This window comes from Petaurus breviceps, unplaced genomic scaffold (assembly GCF_028583685.1).
Source record: "Petaurus breviceps papuanus isolate PSGF00001 unplaced genomic scaffold, PetGlider_PUasm1.0 91133, whole genome shotgun sequence".
Classification (NCBI taxonomy): Eukaryota; Metazoa; Chordata; class Mammalia; order Diprotodontia; family Petauridae; genus Petaurus; species Petaurus breviceps.
In genome coordinates, this window is record NW_027187419.1 from 93823966 (window position 1) to 93846411 (window position 22446).

General features: G+C 35.4%; 1 protein-coding gene across 1 annotated transcript in view; it reads right to left on the minus strand.

Moving 5' to 3' along the window:
* The window catches only part of LOC138155524 (sodium channel protein type 9 subunit alpha), a 206599-nt gene that overhangs the window by 20198 nt on the left and 163955 nt on the right, over nt 1-22446 (minus strand). The window contains exons 19-24 of the mRNA XM_069080802.1: nt 17834-17988; nt 13741-13914; nt 7392-7514; nt 2871-3152; nt 1378-1431; nt 451-588 (exon numbers count right to left, since the gene is read on the minus strand). Of these exons, the coding sequence (XP_068936903.1) occupies nt 451-588; nt 1378-1431; nt 2871-3152; nt 7392-7514; nt 13741-13914; nt 17834-17988 (926 nt within the window). The remainder of the gene's footprint in view (nt 1-450; nt 589-1377; nt 1432-2870; nt 3153-7391; nt 7515-13740; nt 13915-17833; nt 17989-22446) is intronic.

Sequence of the window (22446 nt, forward strand, 5' to 3'; positions counted from 1 at the left end):
TCTCTCTCTCTCTCTCTCTCTCTCTCTCTCTCTCTCTCTCTCTCTCTGTCTCTCTCTCTCCAATTAGAATTGTAATTAAGTTAAGTAATCTTTTAAAATATTGTATTATGCCAGTGTGTACAAGAAGAGAGTAAATATTTCTGTAATCTAAATGAATGAAATAACATTAACTTTTTAAAATTCTTACAAATAATTTTAATAAGCAATGATCCTTTTAATGAGAATGTTTTAAGCAATGATACACTAAACAGATTGAAAGTTTAAGTTTACATATATGCAAATATGTATATATATATATACATATCTATTTCATATATGATGTATATATAAAGTATCCCAAAAGTTTTATTGAAGTTTTAAGCTTTTAGGAACTGCACTAAGACCTTTGGTATACTGTATATATACATACCCACACACTCAGGACAATGACAAAATGTTTGAGATACTTATCTTCTTTTTCTGTTGATTGAAATTATCTATGATGACACCAATGAAGAGATTCAAAGTGAAGAATGACCCAAAGATGATAAAGATGACAAAGTAAAGATACATGTAGAGGCTTTCTTCATACTTGGGCTGATAATCTATCTACAAAATTAGCAAGAATTAGTAATATAGAGACACTAAGTTTGGGTAGTAACGTCAATTTTATTAAATGACAATTGGGAAAATAATTCAAATGATACTTTTGGATGTTATGAGCATTCTGCATTTGGAAGTCATAAGCATATATAGCATTTTGCCTTGGTTTATTTAAAAAAATCTCATCTAGGCTTAGTAACTCTTCAATATTCCTGTAAACTCTGAACAGATAAATGGGATGAGGCTGGAACTATATATTACCAGATCCTAGAGCTGATAAGTAAGTAAATTATCTGAAACACAACTTTAATTTGAATTGATCATTATTAAACAAAATATACCAAGTTAATAATGTCAACATTTTCAGTGTCCTTTCAGTCAGTTATAAAAACAAACAACATCAGAACTGGGGATATGAAGTAAACCATTAGTTCTCAAGTCTTTGTTGCATGAATACTCTCCTTTTTTAATGTAAAAAATATGCTTGTAGACTTTCATATGCTAGTAGTTGGACTTTTAACTGGTTGAGAAAATACATAATAGCAAAAATAATTCACACAAATTCTTATTAAATTAAATCAGCATCTTCATCCTTTTGAAAAACTATTACCTATCTGTGAGATGTACTATTTATTCAGTCTATGGAAAGCATGTTTGTTTCTTTATTATGCAGAACCATTTAATGAGACAGAGTTTTGCAATAACACCAAAATCTATGAAAGGGTCCCTAGCAAATAGCTTGGGAAGCAGTTAAGATATTTTGTGATTTTAGGTGATAGATTGTCTAGTACTTACATTAACTGAATCAACAGCTGCATACATAATATCCATCCATCCTTTAAATGTGGCCTGTAAAAACATGACATTTATTAAATTTGTGTTTGAAGCTAATAGCTTAGAACAAATAAAAGTTTTTCTTTTTATGTAGGGCATTTAAAATCCCTTGTTGATTAATATCAGTAAGTCTAGTGATATTTCAAAATACTGTTTTAATACTATATATGAATTTTCATTGTTTTTCCCCAAATTTAATGTTAAAGTTTTCTATATGAAATAGTTAAATTTTTTCATAATATTCCTACTTAGTAACTACTACCTAAATTCCATAATTATCTCTTAACAGTGGCAATACATTTTTCTAGGGAAATGGAGGGAGAACTTTTCCCCTCTTCTGCAGAATCCTCTGGGACTCTGAGCAACCCCCTCTCCAGTTATTATACTATACTCCCTTGGTCCTAAAAAGTGCATACACACACACACACACACACACACACATATATATATATATGTATACACACACACACACATACATGTAGAAGTGGGGCAGGTGGGGCGGCCAAGTGGTGCAGTGAGTAAGAGCGCCGGCCCCAGAGTCGGGAGACCTGGAATCGAATCCGGGCTCAGATACTTAGCACCACACCCAAAAATAACTGGCCATGTAACCTTGAGCAAGTTACTTAACACCAATTGCTTAAAAAAAAAAAGTAGGGCAGGTGCCATGGACATTAATGTACTAAGAATGGAATGAACAATGGATGCTGCTTTTGATTTGGGGCAGAAAGTCTTTGCTAGTAATGTGTTTGATTAAAACTATCATCTCTGCTGTTTCTATCTTCACCTCTTCTTGCCTTTCTTCTACTTAACTTTCCCCATTTTCTCCCCATGTCCAATCCCTGACAACTCCCATAAATGTTTGGATAGCTGTTGAATGAATTAGATACAATTGGTTGAATGATGTACCCCAAAATATGTTCAATATTATCTTTTAAACTGGGATCAGGGGAGTTTTGGATAAGGGTGTGGGGTTGGGACAAAAAAGTGCAGAAGAGGAAAACTATATAATCTGAGGAGTAAATTGCTTCAGTCAGTTTTTTTTTTAAAAAACATTGTTGGGTTATATGAGTTAAGGATGCCTAGGCTTCCTACTAAAAAAAAAAAAAAACAACCCCAGAACTTTCCTACCTAATATCTAAAATATCACAATACAATTTAATTTCTTTGACTAATACTGCACCCATGTCAATTGCACTTAAAAACAAACAAACAATACAGCACAAATACATTAATATTTAGAATATGCAAAAAATCTGTAGAATTCATGTTTGTGTACTTAATTTTCTATCATATATCAAAGGGATAGTATCTTAATCATAAAAAGCTATATCTGAACATGTCTCCAATTTCATTTTCATTTTTATTTCCTAATCAAACTTAACAAAAAAGTTATCTTGAAATAGAAATATATTACACATTACAGATATATATTTCTTGAAAAAAGTATCACTTACAACTTGAAGTAGAGAAAGGTAGCCAATTCCAACATTGTCAAAGTTCACTTTCACATTTTTCCACCGTACATCATGGCTACTATTTATGAGTTCTTTACATTGAGTATAATTCTCAACCACGTTCACAGGAAACCTCGTGCCATCTGTGGTGTTAACACACTCATAGAACTTGCCAGCAAACAAATTTACTCCCATAATGCTAAAAATTAGCCAGAATATGAGGCAGACCAGTAGTACATTCATAATGGAAGGAATTGCTCCCAAAAGAGCATTCACTACCACCTACCACAGAAATAAGAATAAACAAATAAATTTGTGTTAATCAATTAATCATTCAGCAAGTATTTATTAGACACTAACATGTCCCAGGAACTATGCTAGGTACTGGGGATACAATTGCAAAGAATAAAACTGTCTCTCTGCAATAAGATATCAAATAATTATAGGATCTAATAAATCAAATGACAACACGAATGAAGTCAGTATTCCAAATTTTATATTACAGAATTAGGAGGTCCAGATATTAAATTATTATATCAATGGACCAACTAAGAAGACATATTAAGTGCTTAATGGTATACTCAGCACTGTTCTAAATAAAGAAGGATAAGACTTTGGTCATTCCCTCAAGTATAGGGTGAAAGAGAAGATAAATGGTATTCATTAAACAATAGGTGGAAACAAAAGGTGAGAAATGACTTTTAAAATTGTTAACAGAACTTAAATGAAAAAAAGGCATAAATAAATAAATGGAAACCTGATGTTTTTAAGTTAAAGTCATACATTCTGCATACTCTAGAAAAGAAAAATAAATTAAATGAAATATAGTACATCCGTTTAAATAATGTAATAAATTGTTACAGAAATACTATATAATCTCTTTAAAAAAGATTCATGACCTGAGTATTGTCAATATTTCCCATATCTTCAAATATCAAAGCTAATATAGACATTTTTTTTTAAATTTTGAAGGTAAGAAATTCTGGGCACAGTGAAAAGAACACTGTACTAGAAGAGTCAAGAGGTCTGGACTATAGTTTTTTCTCTACTATTTTAACACATGTATGACCTTGTTTAAGATAATTGACATTCCTGGGTTTCATTTTTCTCATCTTTTAAGGCAGTTAGGTGATCTCTAACATTCCTTTTTAACTCTAAAATTCTACTTCTAAATACATTTTACTATGTTTATATTTCTGTGCACCTATATGAATTCTGGATTTAAGTCAGGAAGATGTGTTCAAATGCAGTCTCAGACACTTATCAGCTCTGTGACCATGGACATCTCATTTAACTTCTACCTACCTCAGTTTTGTCAACTGTAATTTTGGGATGATAGAATGACCTACCTCCCAGGATAGTTGTAACAATAAAATAATGTGTACAGTGCTTTGCAAACCTTCCACCTCTCTATAAATGCTAGCTATTATCACAATGCTCAGGCTATCTCACAAGACTGTTTATACCAAATTAAAAGAAAAACATGAAAGGACTTTGTTCATATTGTAAAACAGAGTGAAACATTTGTCTAAAAATTTATGAAACTTAGAAGTAGTTTGTTTATTAGAGTTCCTAGTTTACAAAATTGCCCATTATTTCTATTCATAAATTGTTTATGTCCCACCTATAATACACAGGAGTTGTAGGATCCTTGCCAAGCTACTTCACTGGTACCTCTCAATGACTATAACAGTGGGGACCATGATCCAGGCTGCCTGTGTTGAGGAAATTCCTCACCAGGATTAAATTACACTGATGAGATCACAGGAAAAGTCCCAAAACTGTGATTATAAAGTACTTGATTACATGTGTCCAAATGGGATTGTACTGTTAATGTGATTCAAGGACAAAGATGTCAGAGTAGGAAGGGACATGTGGGACATCTTGCTTAACTCCCTCATTTTACTATTAAGAAAACTAGCATGGAGAAGTTGTGACTTGTTTGAGCTCAGACAACTAGCTGGTTGTAGAACTAGGTTGAGACTTCTGGTCTCTAGTGTTTTGAGTCCAGTGCCATTTCCTTTATTGCTAACAATGAACACTTTTGAGATTTAATACTGAATAATAATAATAAATAAAAATTGAGGAAGAGCAAAATAAAGCCTATCATGTAATCAAACTGCATGTTTATATAAATCACTTTGCTAATGGGGTTTATGTTATCAGGATCATATAAAACCAAACTCCTTTGAGTTATAAACAAAACAATAGTAGATTGAAACCTTGTTGCAGTGCTAATTTTGGTATTACTGTTATGGGATGCCTTAAAGATGAGATCATTTCTCTTATTAAAGAATGTTCAGAAGATCTAGAGTAGTGGCAAGAATAGTAATAGTAAATTGCCACAAAACAAAAACACAGGAGTTTCTGAGGGACATTTTACTCGACAGAATTACAGAGACCATTGAATATTAAACATAAGATAGAAAGTTTGCCAGTTGACAAAGTTATATAATTGGCATTTATCAGTGCAACTTACAGACCATATGAAAATAAATGTATGTGCCTTAAATATGTAGCTCTTCCAGAGAAGTGATTTTTGAAAGTAAGGTAGTTGGGGGCGGCCAGGTAGCACAGCGAGTAAGAGCAACGGCTCCAGTGTTGAGAAGACCTGGAGATCGAATCCCGGGCTCAGACACTTAGCACCCACCCAGAAACACCTGGCCGTGTAACCTTGAGCAAGTTACTTAACCCCAATTGCTTAGGGGCGGCCAGGTGGCTCAGCGAGTAAGAGCACCGGCTCCAGTGTTGGGACGACCTGGAGATCGAATCCTGGGCTCAGACACTCAGCACCACACCCAGAAATAACTGGCCGTGTAACCTTGAGCAAATTACTTAACCCTGATTGCTTAAAAAAATAAAAATTAAAAAAAAATTAAAAAAATAAATAAAAAAAAGAAAGTGAGGTAGTTGTCTTTGCAACCAAGGTGACTTTAAAAGTGAAAAATGGGACATATTATAGAACTAGAAAATATATTCTTGTTGGTTTAAGAGTATAGTAACACTACAGTTTTCTGACATAGTTGGGGAATGAGATATTCTAGAATTAAAAAAACCTTTCTGGTTAACTGAAGGTTGTTAATATTGTGAGAGTAAACACTTAATTCTGTAAAATGTGGATCATAATAATAGCACTTACCTCCCAGGGCTGATGTGAAGACCAAAATTAATATTCGTAAAGTGATTCGCAAGCCTTAAAGCACAATAATTAGTGGTATGTTATTTCTATTTTCATATCTCTACTTTAAACCTCGATTTCTTTATTTTTCAAAGGAGGCATCAATATGGCACAGTGAAGAAATCATTTCACTTGGAGTTTGGAAGGCCTGGGTTCAAATTCTTTGTGCAAATCACTTAACCTATTTCAGCCTCAGTCTCCTTTTTTATAAAATGAGATGATAAAAATAGAAATTACCTCTCAGGATTGTTGTAAGAATTAAATGAGACAACACATGTAAAATGCTTTGTAAGCCTGAGAGCACTATATCAATACTACCTATATTATCATTAATAATATTATTATTATTACTGCTTCTGTTTCTGCTGCTACTGCAACTACTAAAATGATAATAACAGCATTTATGTTACAGAGTTTCCAGGAGATTTAAAAGAGGTAAAGCCCTTTATAAACTTTAATATACTAGACAAATATTAGCTATTATTTATAAATTATGATTGAGCTTATTCTTCAACTCACAGAAGGAAAAGGAATAAATTTGAAAGAGCAAGAGAAAATAGGGAAGATTTTCATGAGGCAATTGGGTAATATGTTGAATGAGAATGATAAAATAAGTACAAGAAACACCTCTAAACATTGACAAGAGTCGGTATATATACAGGACTCTCCGGCCTAACCTTCACACTTGACTGTATGGCTTTTCAGCTTAAATCCAAAGAAAAGAAACATATTAGAAGAATAGGAGAAGGGTTGTTAAAGTGCCAATAGGAATCATATTGACAGTAGCAAGAAGGGAAAGCTAACAGAAGGGATACTGATGGAAAACATAACTATAAAAAGTAAACAAAAACATCTTGAAAATCAGAGCAGTCTGAGGCTGTTTATTGTAGAGTTCTCTACACCTTAAAAATCCTAAAGAATTTTTATTATAATCCTAAAAATCCTATTAAAATAATTGATGTTCATAATAATGGCCCATCTGTTCATGAAAGAGGAAGTCATAATCCACAGGCTGTTTAAGAAGGCTGAGAAGTAAATAGTAGATTTTTATATAGATTATCACAAAAAAATTTGGAGACCTTCAAACAGTTAAGTGGCAATTATATAGAAATTCACTTATTAGATATCTCATTCCCCAAATTTGCTAGATAAATGAGGTGCTATATACAATATTTCCAATGATTTTGATGTGAGATTATGTACAGCAGCAATAAATATATAGTAGGACAAAAAAAACATGATTTAGGAATTATAAAGAAACTTTTAACTTTTTATTCACATTCAGTATACCCTCTTTTCCTCTCCATGGGTAGAACACTTCACCAAATTAATTATTTTCTTACCCTCATTCCTTCAAATCTAGATAAAGCTCTGAGTGGTCTTAACGCTCTTAGTGTCCGGAGGGATTTAATGGGACCAAGGTCTGAGTATCCAAGAGTGTTGGCTATAAGTGTAATTATAGATACCTGCCAAAAATCAGAAAAAAAAAGCCAATAAAAACAGAGTTTCACATTTATTGTATCAAACTCCTACATAAAAGTTAAAAGTTATTATATAGAAAATAATTAGAATTTCCCAAGAGGTGCTTAAGGAAAAAAACACATCATGCAAAGCACACAATCATTGCCTAGGAAAACACATATAAAGAAATGTTTTTTAGAGAAATGCAGTTAAATACCAAGTTGTTTTAATGAAAAATTCTGGCTAGTTTATTCAGAATTTCCAGGCAAACACAGGGACACCTAAAAAGTTATGCGTGTAGGAAAAAGAGCTCTGAATTTAGCGTCAAGAGATATTGGTTCAAATTCTGGCTATGATAGTTACTACCTATGTAACTTTGGGGAGACAATTTCGCTTTTCTCTTCATCTGTAAAACATGCACTAACAGATGCATGACCTACTTCACAAAGTTTTTGAGAGAATTTTGTAAACCTAAGAGTGCTATAGAAATATGACTTTTTGTTTTTAAATTCATTGATTCATGGTTAGCATTTGTAACAATTTGCTCATTGGAAACTGTTACAAGAGACCAATTTTTGTAATTAAGATCAATCTATAATGGGACCATCTGAAAGGAACACCAGACTATGCTTACATTTGTGAAGAGCTGAGCGATACCTAGACACAAAACTTCCATCAACGGACCTAAAGTCTGAGCAAGCTACATATATTATTGAACAGTATTCTGATGGCTTTCTGATGTCTACGTTGTCTTATTTCCCTAAATGCTGTAATTCCTTTTTTTTTTTTTTTAAAGCAATTGGGGGTAAGTAACTTGCTCAAGGTTACACGACCAGTTATTTCTGGGTGTGGTGCTAAGTATCAGAGCCCCGATTCGATCCCAGGTCATCCCAACTCTGGGGCCAGTGCTCTTACTCACTGAGCCACCTGGCCACCCCTAAATGCTGTAATTTCAAGCTGGCCTAAATGTATCTTACAACTTCTCAAGAACAGATACTGAAGACATGCTTCCAGTTATCAAAAATTCATTAAGAGTAAAGAGTTTGGGGTGGCTAGGTGGTGCAGTGAGTAGAGCACCAGCTCTGGAGTCAGGAAGACCTGAGTTCAAATTCAGCCTCGGCCACTTAACACAAAAACTAGCTGTGTGACCTTGGCAAGTCACTTAGCCCCAATTGCCCTCCAAAAAGAAAGAGTAAAGAGTCAATTGGATCAATAAGTGATTACAACTTAATTGATGTTTCATTGACTGTAATTTAAACAGGGGTGTTAAGAGGCTCAAATAAGATAATGGATAGAAAGTACTTTGCATACCTTAAAGCATTATATATGGGACAGCTATCTTATTAGTCACCAGGCCTCCAGGCTGGTGATGACTTCATTCTCAAAACCTTCTACTGAAATCTCACTAAGTTTAAGCAATGTTTACAGAGAAATACAGAGATATACTTGTAAATGTTTAACAAGGAGGACAGGGGTTTTCTGTGAAGTCTGGATTCAATCAAAGGGCTGCACTTGAGGATCTAGAGGGTAACATGTGGCCTCAAGGTTGCAGGTTCTCCACCCCTGACCTACCAAAACAATGCATGTACATACACTTTTATCTGCATTATTAAGTCTAGACAATCAATAAAATAAAAAATATCAATTTATAATGATTTCTGAGTTAAATGCTCACATTGAAAATTTAACAATCAGATCTTGTAAGCCAGTCAGAGCTGGCTCTAGAGTCACCTGAATTTCTTTCTTTTTTTTTTTCCCTTTAATTTGGAGACAATCAAGATTAAGTGACTTGCCCAGGATCACACAGTAAGTGTTTGAGGCTGGATTTGAGCTCAGTTCCTTCTGACTCCAGGGCTGGTACTCTTTCCATTACACTACCTATGTGCCCCAAGCCACCAGAATTTAATGCTGATTTTATAAAACTCTAATATTTTTAATGAATTTGGGACATGGATCTCAACATATTCAGTTATGTTAACACCATGTTTCAAACTTCAGTCTTTTTTCCTTTGTACCCTTTCCTCCCCTTTACCTTCACATTTAATCAGTTGCCAGGTCCTTTTGATTGTAATTCCATAACATTTCTTGCATCTCTCATACTAGTTTAAACCCTCATTAAATCCTGCACATTATTGTCCACCTCCAGTTTCTCTTCTCTCTAGAGTCACCTGAATTTCTTTCTCTCTCTTTTTCTAAATTTGGAGCCAATTGAGATTAAGTGATTTGTCCAGGGTCACATGGTAAGTAAGTATCTGAAGCTGGATTTGAATTCAGTTCCTTCTGACTCCAGGGCTGGCACTCTATCCACTATGCCATTTTCGTGCCCCAAACCACCTACATTTAAAGCTGATTTTATCCACTGATTTATCTCCACAAGGTGCCAAAATAAAATTCCTTATACAACAGGTCTGACCATTTTACTCCCCTTCTCAAAAACCTTCCCTTATTTCCCTATGGTATAAAATATAAACTCTGAAACCTCAAATTAAAGTTCCATGTAATTAGGTTTGAAACTATCTTCCAATCATTATTTCACATTGCTGCCTTTCCCATACCACCAAAATGGGTTATCATCATGTCTTGGTCCCATACTGCCTTCTCCCAACTCTAAGTGTCATTGGAGGTGATGTGCATGTCTAGGTCGTGCTCACTTTTTATTTTTGTCTTTTGAAATCCTTCTCATCATTCACGGTCCTCCTGAAGCTTGACTACCTTCATGTACAGTTCTCTGATTCTCTTAATTGACAGTGATGCTCCCTTTCTCATATTTTCTTACAGGAGGTTGTATCTTTCCTTTGCCTCTGCTGCATTTTATGCATCCTTATACTTGGTGATGTATCTGTTGCACATACCTTCACACACCAATACATTATATGCTCCCTGTGAGTAGAGATCACATATAATTTATTGTCTTCATCCTCAGTACCGAGCACAGTGTTTTGTATATCACAGGAATTTGATTAATACTCTTTGAATGGATTTTTTAAAAATATTAGGAGTATGGATGCAACAACAGGAGAAAATGTCTAATAGCAAGAACTGAATTGGAACTGTCCTCAGGAGTGGGAAACTTTCTAGTTGTTAAGATAGAGATGGGGGGCGGCCAGGTGGCTCAGCGAGTAAGAGCACCGGCTCCAGTGTTGAGAAGACCTGGAGATCGAATCTGGGCTCAAACACTTAGCACCCACCCAGAAACACCTGGCTGTGTAACCTTGAGCAAGTTACTTAACCCCAATTGCTTAGGGGTGGCCAGGTGGCTCAGCAAGTAAGAGCACTGGCTCCAGTGTCGGGATGACCTGGATCAAATCCGGGCTCAGATACTTAGCACTACACCCAGAAATAACTGGCTGTTATAGTAACCTTGAGCAAGTTACTTAACCCCGACTGCTTTAAAAAAAATAGAGATGGGGAGTTGGCTAAACTGAAGAATTGAAAAATTAAAATTTTAGGGGGCAGGTATCTGGCACAGTAGATAGAGCACTGGCCCTGGAATCAGAAGGATCTGAGTTCAAATCTGGTCTTAGACACTTACTAGCTGTGTGACCCTGGGCAAGTCACTTTACCCTGATTGCATCCAAAAGAAAAACTAAAATTTAAAGCAACTTTAAATGGGAAAGTCTGTCAGTGGAAAACAACTTTCAAAGTCTAAATAGACAGGGGGGTTGCCCCTTCCTCCCTGCCCCAGCCCTGACCCATACCCTGAACATGCACATCCTTCCCTCTCCATGATCTCTCTTGTGTACATCTTTTGCTGGCTATTCCCTTTGCTACCTCCCTAATCCATCACCCTCATTGCTTCATGTATAAGGTAGTTTCTTAACTTGTTTCTCCATTTCTGTCCCTCCCTCATTAAATCCATCCTTCATACTCACTACTAGATGGAAAGAACTGGCCATGTTACTCCTTTATTCAAGAATTTCCAGTGGCTTCCTAGTTCCTTTCAAATTAAAGCCAAATTCCTTTGCTTGGCATTCAAGGCCCTCTATAAGGTGATCACAAGTTATTTCTCTCTTATACTACTCTCCTGCAAGAACTCCATTCTCCCATCAAACTGGATGACCCTTTCTAATCTTCATGCTATTATTTGTATTACTGTCTCTGGCTGCTAGATGCTCTTTTTGCAGACCATCCTCCTAATTATCCTTCAATTCCTAAACACCATATCCTTCATGTAACCCTCCCTGATCTTCCCAACTAGAAATGATTTCTCCCTCCCCAATACTCTTGAATCACCTTGTTAGCATCCCTTTTAGGCACTTCTCATTTTCAGTTTTCTTTTCTTTCTTTTTTAACCTATCTGTATGTGTATCCTTAGTCTCCTACTAGAATACAAATTCTGGAGGGAAGATATGCGCTTAATAAATGTTTGATGAATTGTGCTGATCGAGGCAAGGTCATCTGGTTTGGTAGTTAAGTAACTAATGCTGATAGAAAAACTACTGCAATTTTATTATGAAGATATTAAAAAGTAACCTAAGATCACCTAGTATCTTCTGTTCATAGATTAAGAGTCATCCAGTCACAACACTAATTTTATAGATGAGGAACTGAGATTCAGAGATGTTAGGTACAAGGTTGTAAATTGCAGAACTGAGATTTCAACTGAGGTCTCCTGACTTCCAAGAACTCTCTTCACTTCTCCTTAATGCTTCTCAACGTAAGGGACAGATTTTTATAAGAGGGAAAGAATTATCTTATAAGTAGTACCCTTAACACTCAGTGTAGCACATAAAGGTTTATTTTCACCAACCAAAAGATTTTTCAAGATATAGATCACCAAAAAAATCAAACTATTGTGCCACCATTAATACATGTTAAAAATCAGATTCCTAAAGATGGAAATGAGAAAAATGTGTTAAACAAAATAGATCACATTCCTCTGACAGTTATTTTCATAATACATAAGTATAAATGTGTCACTTACAAAGCAGCTAAAGTAGAAAAAATCCTTAACTACAGTTATGATTCTTTATTGTATATTAATCTGAGCCTTTTTAATTTTATAGTTCAAGATATTGTATAGGGTCGTGCATATTTGTCTAAAGACGTCTAATAACAGTGTAAGGTATTCCTTTGTTTCTCCACTGTAATGCTTGGTATGGTCAACAAGAGGCTAAGTTCTAAAATTATCTGTATGTGATATATTCATATATATGCTGGGCACTATTCTCTAGAAGCCTACATACACACATACATGCATGTGAATGTATGTGCATGCACACATTCCCATACATAAGTAAAGGGTGGAATGTATATGAATATATTACATGCATACACCTACAGAGTTTTAGAATTTGTTTTTTTATTTTTTGCCTTTTTGGAGGGGGAAGGCAGGGCAATTGGGGTTGGTTAAGTGACTTGCCCAATGTCACACAACTAGTAAGTGTTAAGTGTCTGAGGTCAGATTTGAACTCAGGTCCTCCTGACTCCTGGGTTGGTGCTCTATTCACTGCACCACCTAGCTGTCCCTGTTTTAGAATTTAGCTATCAGTTAACTCTCTCTGTATTTATACATACATATGCATATATACACATTCTCTGTGAGTGTGTATGTATATATATGTGTGTGTGTGTGTGTGTACATCTATACACATAACTATATGTTATAAGATAGGAAATAAATCTCCATTTCTATTTAAATGTGAAGGTAGGGTATACATAATCATGCCCACATACAAATATTTCCAAAACAGGATAAGACATATTCAACTTTAAGGTAACAAAGATAGCTAATAGAGAGTGTGCTAGACTTGGAATCAGGATGGTCTAAGTTTAAATCATACCTCAGACACTTACTAGCTGTGTGACACTAGGCAATAAACCTCAGTTTCCTCATGTGTAAAAATGGGGATAATAAAAAAACTATCTCAAAGGGTTATTGAGAACATATTGTATATTTTATACACATTCATACATAATGTCTTCAAGTGAGAACATATGTAGAATAGTTTTCAAACCTTAAGGCACCACCTAAATATTAGTTATTAGCTATTAAATACTAGTTATAAACATCATTATTTTCATTATTATGGTTTTCATAATGGTATATAACATACATGTACATTCAGAAAACAAAGCTCTACATATAACATAGCACACAAATGGATATTAGTGAAATGTCTTTTGGTGTTTCCACCCACATTATTTCAGCCATTATGAAAGTACTTGTGTTTAATAATGAATATTGTAGGCACCAGAGCCCTCTGTATGAAATTATTTAAAAATACGTACATCAACAATCAAGAAGTCCAGCCAGCACCAGGCATTAGTAAAATATGTTTTATAACCATATGCTACCCATTTTAGAAGCATCTCCAGAATGAAGACATAAGTGAAGACCTTGTCAGCATACTCCAACACAGTCTTAATGGTCTTTCTCCGTTCAATGTATATATCTTCAAAAGCCTATGGGGCATGAAATCAAAATTTCAATGATATCTGACACTGAAACATGATTTGGAGAAAAGAACGAAAAAGAAAACTGATTTCTGTAGATTAGATGGTGACAATAAGACTAAGAACGAGTTCACATGAACTCATTTTGTGTGCTTTCTTTCACAGCCACAGAAAAACAATCTTCTTATTTCTAGTTTGTCATCTTATACATGTATCTATGAGTCACAGACAGCATGGATAGAGCACCCAAAATCCATTATGTCTACTAGAAATGAACCCCAAAGTTTATGGTGTATCAATAGCATATTGGTATCTAAAGACAAGCACTTTATTATGAGTCTTAAACAAATTTTTTATCCCCATTAAGTCCTTATTTTCAAAAGGAAATTAGACTTCCCTGGCTTTTAATATTGAAATATCTCAATCCTTTCAAGCAGCAAAGTTTAAACAGAATAATTATGTAAAATTTTAGAATAAATATTATAATAATGATTGCTATTGTAAACCTAATGAAAATGTAACAAAAATTAATAAAATGTAAAGGGTTTTATTTGAACTATGAAAAATGATGAATTAAGTTCTTTTTAATAATCTCTATACACTAGACATTATTAATAATGTTAATTCAAAGAATGTAAATATAAGTAATATTTTTATTCTATTTTTTGTAGGGGGGCTATCAGAGTTAAGTGACTTGCCCAGGGTCAAACTGCTAGTAAATGTCTCAGGCCAGATTTGAATTAAGGTCTTCCTGACTCCAGGGCCAGAACTCTGTCCACTGGCAGGGCCAGAACTCTGTCCACTGGTGCCACCTAACTGCCCTTGTACTTATTCCTTACTGAAAAAAAAAAAGAGAATAAAGATGAAAAAAACTTTCCTTCAAAAATGCATACAATAGACATAAGCCACCTGTGAAGTTTCATAAAAATGATTAAAAAGAGCTTATAAAATCCATCCATGTTATTGACATTAGTAATTTGTTTTGAATATAGTTTTGAATACATCTATCTGTTAATATAATACAAGAGTCTATCTTTTTTTTTTTTTTTGCCTTTTGGAGGGCAATTGGGGTTAAGTAACTTGCCCAAGGTTACACGGCTAGTTTTTAGTGTGGCTGTTAAGTGTCTGAGGCCGCAACCAAACTCAGGTCCTCCCGACTCCGGGCCCAGCGCTTTATTTACTGTGCCACCTAGCCGCCCCCAAGAAGATATCTTTTTATAGTCCCTTAGTAATTGAGATTACATATACAGCTTCCTGATTTTTCAAGATATAGAAAGCTTGCAACTTGACAGAAAGAAAAAAAAAACTGTGCCCCTAAAGATCATTTCTAAGTTCATTGTATCTATAACAGAAAGGGACCTTAGATATCATCTAGGTTCAGGAAGTAGCCAATAAACATTTGTTATGTACTTACTACATACCAAGAACTGTGCTAAGTGTTTAGGATACAAAGAAAACTCCTTCATTTTACAGAAGAGGGAACAGAAGCATAGAGAAATGAACAGACTTATCCAAAGTCACATAAGTAGTAATTAGCCATTCAGTATTCAAATTCAGGTGCTCTCATCTAACTCTAGTACTATGGCATACTGTCTGTCTGTCGGTTTCCCTTCTTTCTCTTTACTCTCTCACAAATAGTGAGATCATCTTTCTCAGCTAAACTACAAAATTTTAGTTTGCAGGATCTTGGGGGAAAGGAGGTTACCTGACAATATTCTAGAATTTATTGTTAAGCAAATGATTCTTAGTATTCATTACCACCCTTCCTCCCAACCCTCTCCACCCCCCCCCCCCCACATATACAAAGGTGATCACCAGGAGCCAACCTAGGCATGGTAAGAATAAGTATGTAGTCCAACTAATACATACTCTCTAACAGATAAAAAAACAGAGGACTAGAGAAGTCAAATTATTTTACGTTTCATATAGCCTCTTAGAAGCAGATTGGGACTTAAACCCAGGTCTCATTTAGTATTGTGACTTAAACTTCTGAGAATTAGCTAGTATTCCTGATGAATCAAGATTCAGAATAATCTCAACAGACTAGATTGAAATCAACATGATAAAATTTAACAGGGATATTAGGTTAAGAAAATTATGTGTATAACTAGCAGATGGGGAGTGGGGAGGAGTGGAAGGGAAGCTACATGGCACAGTGGGTATAGTATCAGGCCTGGGAGTCAGGAAGACTCATCTTCCTGAGTTAAATTCCAGCCTCAAGGAAGACTCATCTTTCTGAGTTCAAATCCAGCTTTAAGTACTTAGCTGTGTGACCCTGGGCAAGTATCTTAACCCTGTTTGTTTCAGTTTCTTCATCTGTAAAAATGAGCTGGAGAAGGAAATAGGAAACTATTCTAGTATCTTTGCCAAGAAAACCCCGAATGGGGTCACAAAGAGTCAAACATGATTGAAATGACTGAACAACAGCTGAAATGAGAGATACCTGACTAAATGAAGCAATTAATGTGATAAAAAGATTCTCTAAGCTTTAATTGGCTACAAACAAGCTCTACATGAGCCAATGATATGATACAGATATTTTTAAAAATCTAAATAAAATCTTCCAGTTTAAAAAATAATAAACATACTATACAGACCAAGTAAAGTAAGAGTTGTATGAATAGTTGTACTATTTATACTCATCTAGAGTTTTACATTCACTTCTTGGTATAACATTTTAAGGGGGTTCCTAAAAGAAAACAGAGCATCCTGAGAGGGAGAAAAGATAGTTAAATATCTGGAAATTCTATTATCTGAAACATTTTGAGGAAATGAAGGATATTTTATCAGACAAAGATTAGTTTTGAAGATGGGACAAGATAACTTCCTTCAGGTGTTTAAAGCCTTGTCCTATCTCTCCAGAGGACAGAACTATAACAACCGAGTTCAAGTTAGAGGGCAGCAGATTTAGGATTAGTGTAGGGATGAACTTGTAAAAAATCATTTGAACTGTCCAATGTAACCCTTTACAATTACAAGAGTTTGTCCAAATTATGGTCACTCTTCCTGGACCATACCTTTCCCCTCCCACCTGGAAGCCCACATGAATCACCTTCCTACTGGTCCATACCTCTCCTCTGTCCCTTACCTAAAGACCTGAACAGAAATTGTAGAATGTCTGTCTCTCTTTGCTGTGTACCATTCTCATTGCAATGAATCACTTACCAACTGCACTGTGAGTTATATAAGTTTCTATAATCTAGCAGGACCCCATCTAATTATAAGATTATAGAATCATAGATCTAGATTTAGAAGTGACTTCAAAGGCCATCCAGGTCAAATACCTCATTTTATTGATGAGGAACCTAAGGATGAGAGCAGATAACTGAAATGGACTCCTATGCTTAGGTGAAAGGCAGGATTTCAACCCAGATCCTCTTGAGTCAATTCAATGGTCTGTTTCCTGTATTACACATTTATAATATTGTTTCTAAATGAAAATACCTTGCAGGGTAAGTAAAAAAAAAAGACAATGGTTTGGGAAATGTTTTGTCCCTTGCCACTGAGGGGCTGCCTGTTGCTTTTTCTTTTTCTTTTCTTCTTTTTTTTTTTTTAAAGCAATTGGGGTTAAGTAACTTGCTCAAGGTTACACAGCCAGTTATTTCTGGGTGTGGCGCTGAGTATCTGAGCCCGGATTCGATCCCCAGGTCATCCCGACACTGAGGCCAGTGCTCTTACTGTGCTACCTGGCTGCCCCCTGTTGCTTTTTCTTAAAGCAGGGCTCAGCAGAAAGGGAAGTTTAGCATGGCTCTGGGAGCACCTTGCTCTCCATATGGTGTACAGATTGTAATTTTGTACATGTTCCTAATCTGGATTTCTACAATTCAGGGAGAACCTGTACTTTAAATTCTGGTGAAAACAGTAATTTGCAATAATTTTCTGCATCAGTTAAATTCTTAAATCAAGTGTTTTCATACGCATCACTTACCAAAGCACCACTGCTGAGAAGGATCATGAGGACAATGAAACTCTCGAACCAATTGTGTTCTACTATTCTGTAGCAGGTTTTCCTTATATTCCACCAAACTTTTCCTTTGCCAGATTCTATGCTGACTTGACAGCATGGGAACCTTTGTACACAACCTAGCAGGATGGAATTTTCATGAAATAAAAGAATTTGAAAGATCAAAATAAAGTACTCACATGTATTCACTATCTCTCTATTGTTCCCCAATATAGTTCTAAAACACTATTCAGTACAAACCTCTTCATGTAAAACTAGCCATATTATAAAGTCAAGATTCAAACAGAATACAGAAAAGCAATGTATAGGATAGCACATATGTGAGGGTAACATGCATTTCTTCCTCCAGGAAATATTTCTATGAAAGAAGAAGTAAGAAGGATCAGTGCCTTTACTTGACTTAATTCAGAAGTCAGTGGAAATACTGCTATCCCCTCAATAACCCCTCAAGGGACTGGAAGTGGATTCTCAGCAATATCCATGCATTACTGTGAAGATTAGACAGGATAAATTTGTTGCCCTGTTTTCTTAAAAAGCTTAGGACCTTTATCAAAAGGAGAAAATTTCTTGAGTTGAAAGGAAACTGGGACTTGAATCTGCCTTGTCTTAGAAACATGAAAGCAATATGGGAAATCATAATAGATATTTTCCATCTCTCCTGTAAGTGCCATTCTCTTCATTCTATTAACTACCTTCCTGGTGCAGGCCTCCAACAAATCCCACCTTTATTACTCTAAAAACTTCCTAACTGTCCTCTCTGCTTCCAATCTTTCCATTCCCCAGTTTATTCCTCACAGAGCTGTAGTAGCTGCCCTTTTTCTGGACCTCTGTATTTCTCTACTGATCCATCATATAGATGTGAGATAGGTCAATACAGGAAAAACTAAACAGAAATACTGTTAACCTGCTTTTTTTCAGTCATATTCAACTCTTCATGACCCCATTTGTGTTTTGTTTTTTGCAAAGATCCTAGGGTGGTTTGCCATTTTTTTTCCAGTTCATTTTATCTATGAGAAAACCAAGGGTTAAGTGACTTGCCCAGGGTCACACAGTTAGTAAGTGTCTGAGGGCAAATTTGAACTCACCAAGATGAGTCTTCCTGACTGCAGGTCTGGTACTCTATCCATTGTGCCACCAACCTGCGCCCTGTTAACCTGCTTCCCTGGTAACCTCTTATTTTACATGTATAACATGTTAACATTTGGAGCCCAGGAGATTTAAGACATATGTTTAAGTGAGGCCTAATGGCACCTTTGTTCATTTTGTCTTTTGCTACCTTTGCATTCCTGACCCATGTAAAATCCCAAGAAACTATAGCTATACAGAAAATGTCCATCTGTAAAGAGATGCAAAATTAGATTAGAGAGTTTCATGGATTCTAGCCTAAGGTCTCAGGATGAGACATACTTCTCCCTCTGCCTCTCCCCTATTAGAAGCTAAAAAGAACTGACATTTGGGAATTGAAGGAAAGTAACAACTTGTCTCCCTCTATCAGTTAAAAACAGAAAGTCAAAAACTAGACTGAGAAATGGGAAAGCCATTAGGAATGTCACAGCCCACATGGGGAGCTGAGGAATAGCTATAATTTTCTATTGCACTGGGCTTCTGCTTGCTTCTTGGAACTGTGCCCTAGCTGTTGGGATCTACTGTAAAATGCACAAGTGTTATCAGCAGTGGATGCAAAGCTAAGAAACCTTAAGGACTGGCAGAACATATCCCCTTGTTGGAAATGTCCAAGGACCCATTTTTCAGTAGCTGTGTTCTTATTAATTTCTGGGAGACCTAAGGACAGTCAAAGGTATCCCTGAATTAATTTAAATAAATTGGGCTTCAGATACCTTTTTTTTTTTTGCATGGACTGTCTTTTATTCTCCTGGTATGGCCACTGGATTATCACTAAATCACCCATTTTGAGAGCATTTGTTGTTAACTAGTTGGGGGGGAGGGAGGGAAGATAGGTGAAGCTGATCTTCCAATACACCTATTTCCCAAACCCTTCAATTCAAGAGCTGCCAAAATAATATTACTAAACCACAGGTCTAATCATGTCACTTCACTGCTCAAAAATGTTCAGTGATGGGGTGGCCAGGTAGTACAGTGAGTAAGAGCACACGGGTCCAGTGTCAGGATGACTTGGAGATCGAATCCCGGGCTCAGACACTTAGCACCCACCCAGAAACACCTGGCCATGTAACCTTAAGCAAGTTACTTAACCCCAATTGCTTAGGGGTGGCCACGTGGCTCAGTGAGTAAGAGCACTGGCTCCAGTGTTGGGATGACCTGGAGATCGAATCCCCGGCTCAGACACTCAGCACCACACCCAGAAATAACTGGCCGTGTAACCTTGAGCAAGTTACTTAACCCCGACTGCTAAAAAAAAAAAAAAAGTTCTGTGACTCTATTTCATCTAGGATAAAATAAAATCTGCAATACTGAGAATGATATCTTGCAAGCAAAAAGTTGGTCTCAGCATACTGGAGAGTAACAAGCATACATTTCCCCAAGTCTCTTGGGTAGGGGATATGAGCCAAGAGAGTAAATTATCTCTCAAAGTAAACTGGGTCCTATGCGTCTTGAAAGTCTGTCAAAAAGGTATACACAAATATTTAATTATAACCCTAGAAATATTTCCCTCCATAAATTCTAGAAAAATTACAAAGGCAATGAAAAAAGTAAGTAAGAGGGATTATTAGTACATATATTACTTAAATGAAATCAATCATAGTTAAGATTACCAAGAGAGGGCAATCCTAAATACAATGTTATTTTTCTTCCAAAAATATAGCTTAAGTGAAAAAAATATTGCGAGGTAAAAAAAAAAAAACATCATGAGGTTAAACAAATAGCAACTAGTCAGTATTTGAAAGCAATTTTAAGTCAGAATTTTTGTCTACCAGGGCATGCATAGAAATGAGAAAAAAATTTATCAGAACCTTTTTTAGTATCTTAGCTTTTAGTACCTATCATAATTCTACTTAAATATGGAAAAAGTTCATATGTAGGGTTAGTTATACTTGCTTTATATATAATTCCCATAGAAGAAAATCATTATGTTAATTAATTTGGAAAAAAGAGATTAATTTCTTTCCATGAGAGGCAATATGATGTATTAGATAGACAGCTAGACCTGGAGTCAGGAATACCAAATACTATCTCAGAAACTAGCGATATATTCATGGGCAATTTACTTTACCTCTCAGAATGCTGGGTAACTTTTTAAGAACATATATAGAAAGTTCTACGTGGATTTTGATATGTATATAGGATCTTACACTGATATGATTGCAAAACCTTGAAGTATTTTTGGGATTAAAAGGGAGAGAAAATAAGTATTACTTGATCCTATAATCAAGACACATACACAGCCCTCTGTCTTTTCTCTTCCCCTAAACATATTCCAATTAGAAAAGTAAGAAAACTTTTCATATGATGAAGACTCATAAATATTACCCTCTGGGTTTATTTCACTTTAGAGAGTTTCATTCTCTTCTTGTGGGACTAGAATACTCAGCCACTTGGCTGATTTATAGGCAAAAGTAAATCCTAAGAGAATCTGAACCTACCTGGTTAGTAATGCTATCACACCTCCTTTTATAAAAACCTATTAGATAAATGTAAACATAGCAGAGAACCTCTCAAACACTTTAATGAGTACCAAAGGGAAAAACTATTTCTCACGGGTGGCTTCATTAGGTTGCTCTGATGATATATTACATAATGGCTATATCATCTTTCATCATTTTAAACTAAAGCTCTCAGATTAAAAAAAAAAATGTTCCAACAAAGTGCAAATTATAAAAAAATTAAAACAAATGTTTAAACCAAAATAAAGAACTATTCATTAGCTCAACACTTTTAAAAAATTACATGATTTTTCTAAAATCATACTTAAATTTTTTTCTTTAAAAAACTTTTTCGGGGCGGCTAGCTGGCACAGTGAATAGAGCACCGCACCTGGAGTCAGGAGGACCTGAGTTTAAATCCGACCTCAGACACTTGACACACTTACTAGCCATGTGACTTTGGGCAAGTCACTTAACCCCAATTGCCCTCCAAAAAGCAAAAACTAAAAACCCCCAACTTTTTCAAATTCAGTAATTATAAACATAAACAAGCATTAGATATTGAATTATTTAAATTAGTCTTATTATGAAAAGTTGATAGGTATTAAAAAATGATTTAGGAAGTAGTAGCAAATCATTTAGATTAGAATTAGCTTCCCTGGGGCAGCCAGGTGGTACAGTGAGTTGAGCACCGGCCCCGACCTCAGGAGACCCAGGATCGGTTCCGGCCTCAGATACTTGGCACCCACACAAAAAATAACTGGCCGTGTAACCTTGAGCAAGTTACTTAACCCCAATTGCTTAAAAAAAAAAAAGAATTAGCTTCCCAAAATGTAGTCATAGAATTTATGTGCTATTAATACAGTTGAGTTGGGGTGCAAAACACTTTACATTAAGATATGTCATAATACACATTAAAATGCCCTAAAACAATAAAGCATTTGGAAAATGCCAAGGATTATTATCTAAGACCTTTTATGTACCAGGTACTTAATAAAATTTGTGTTGAATCTG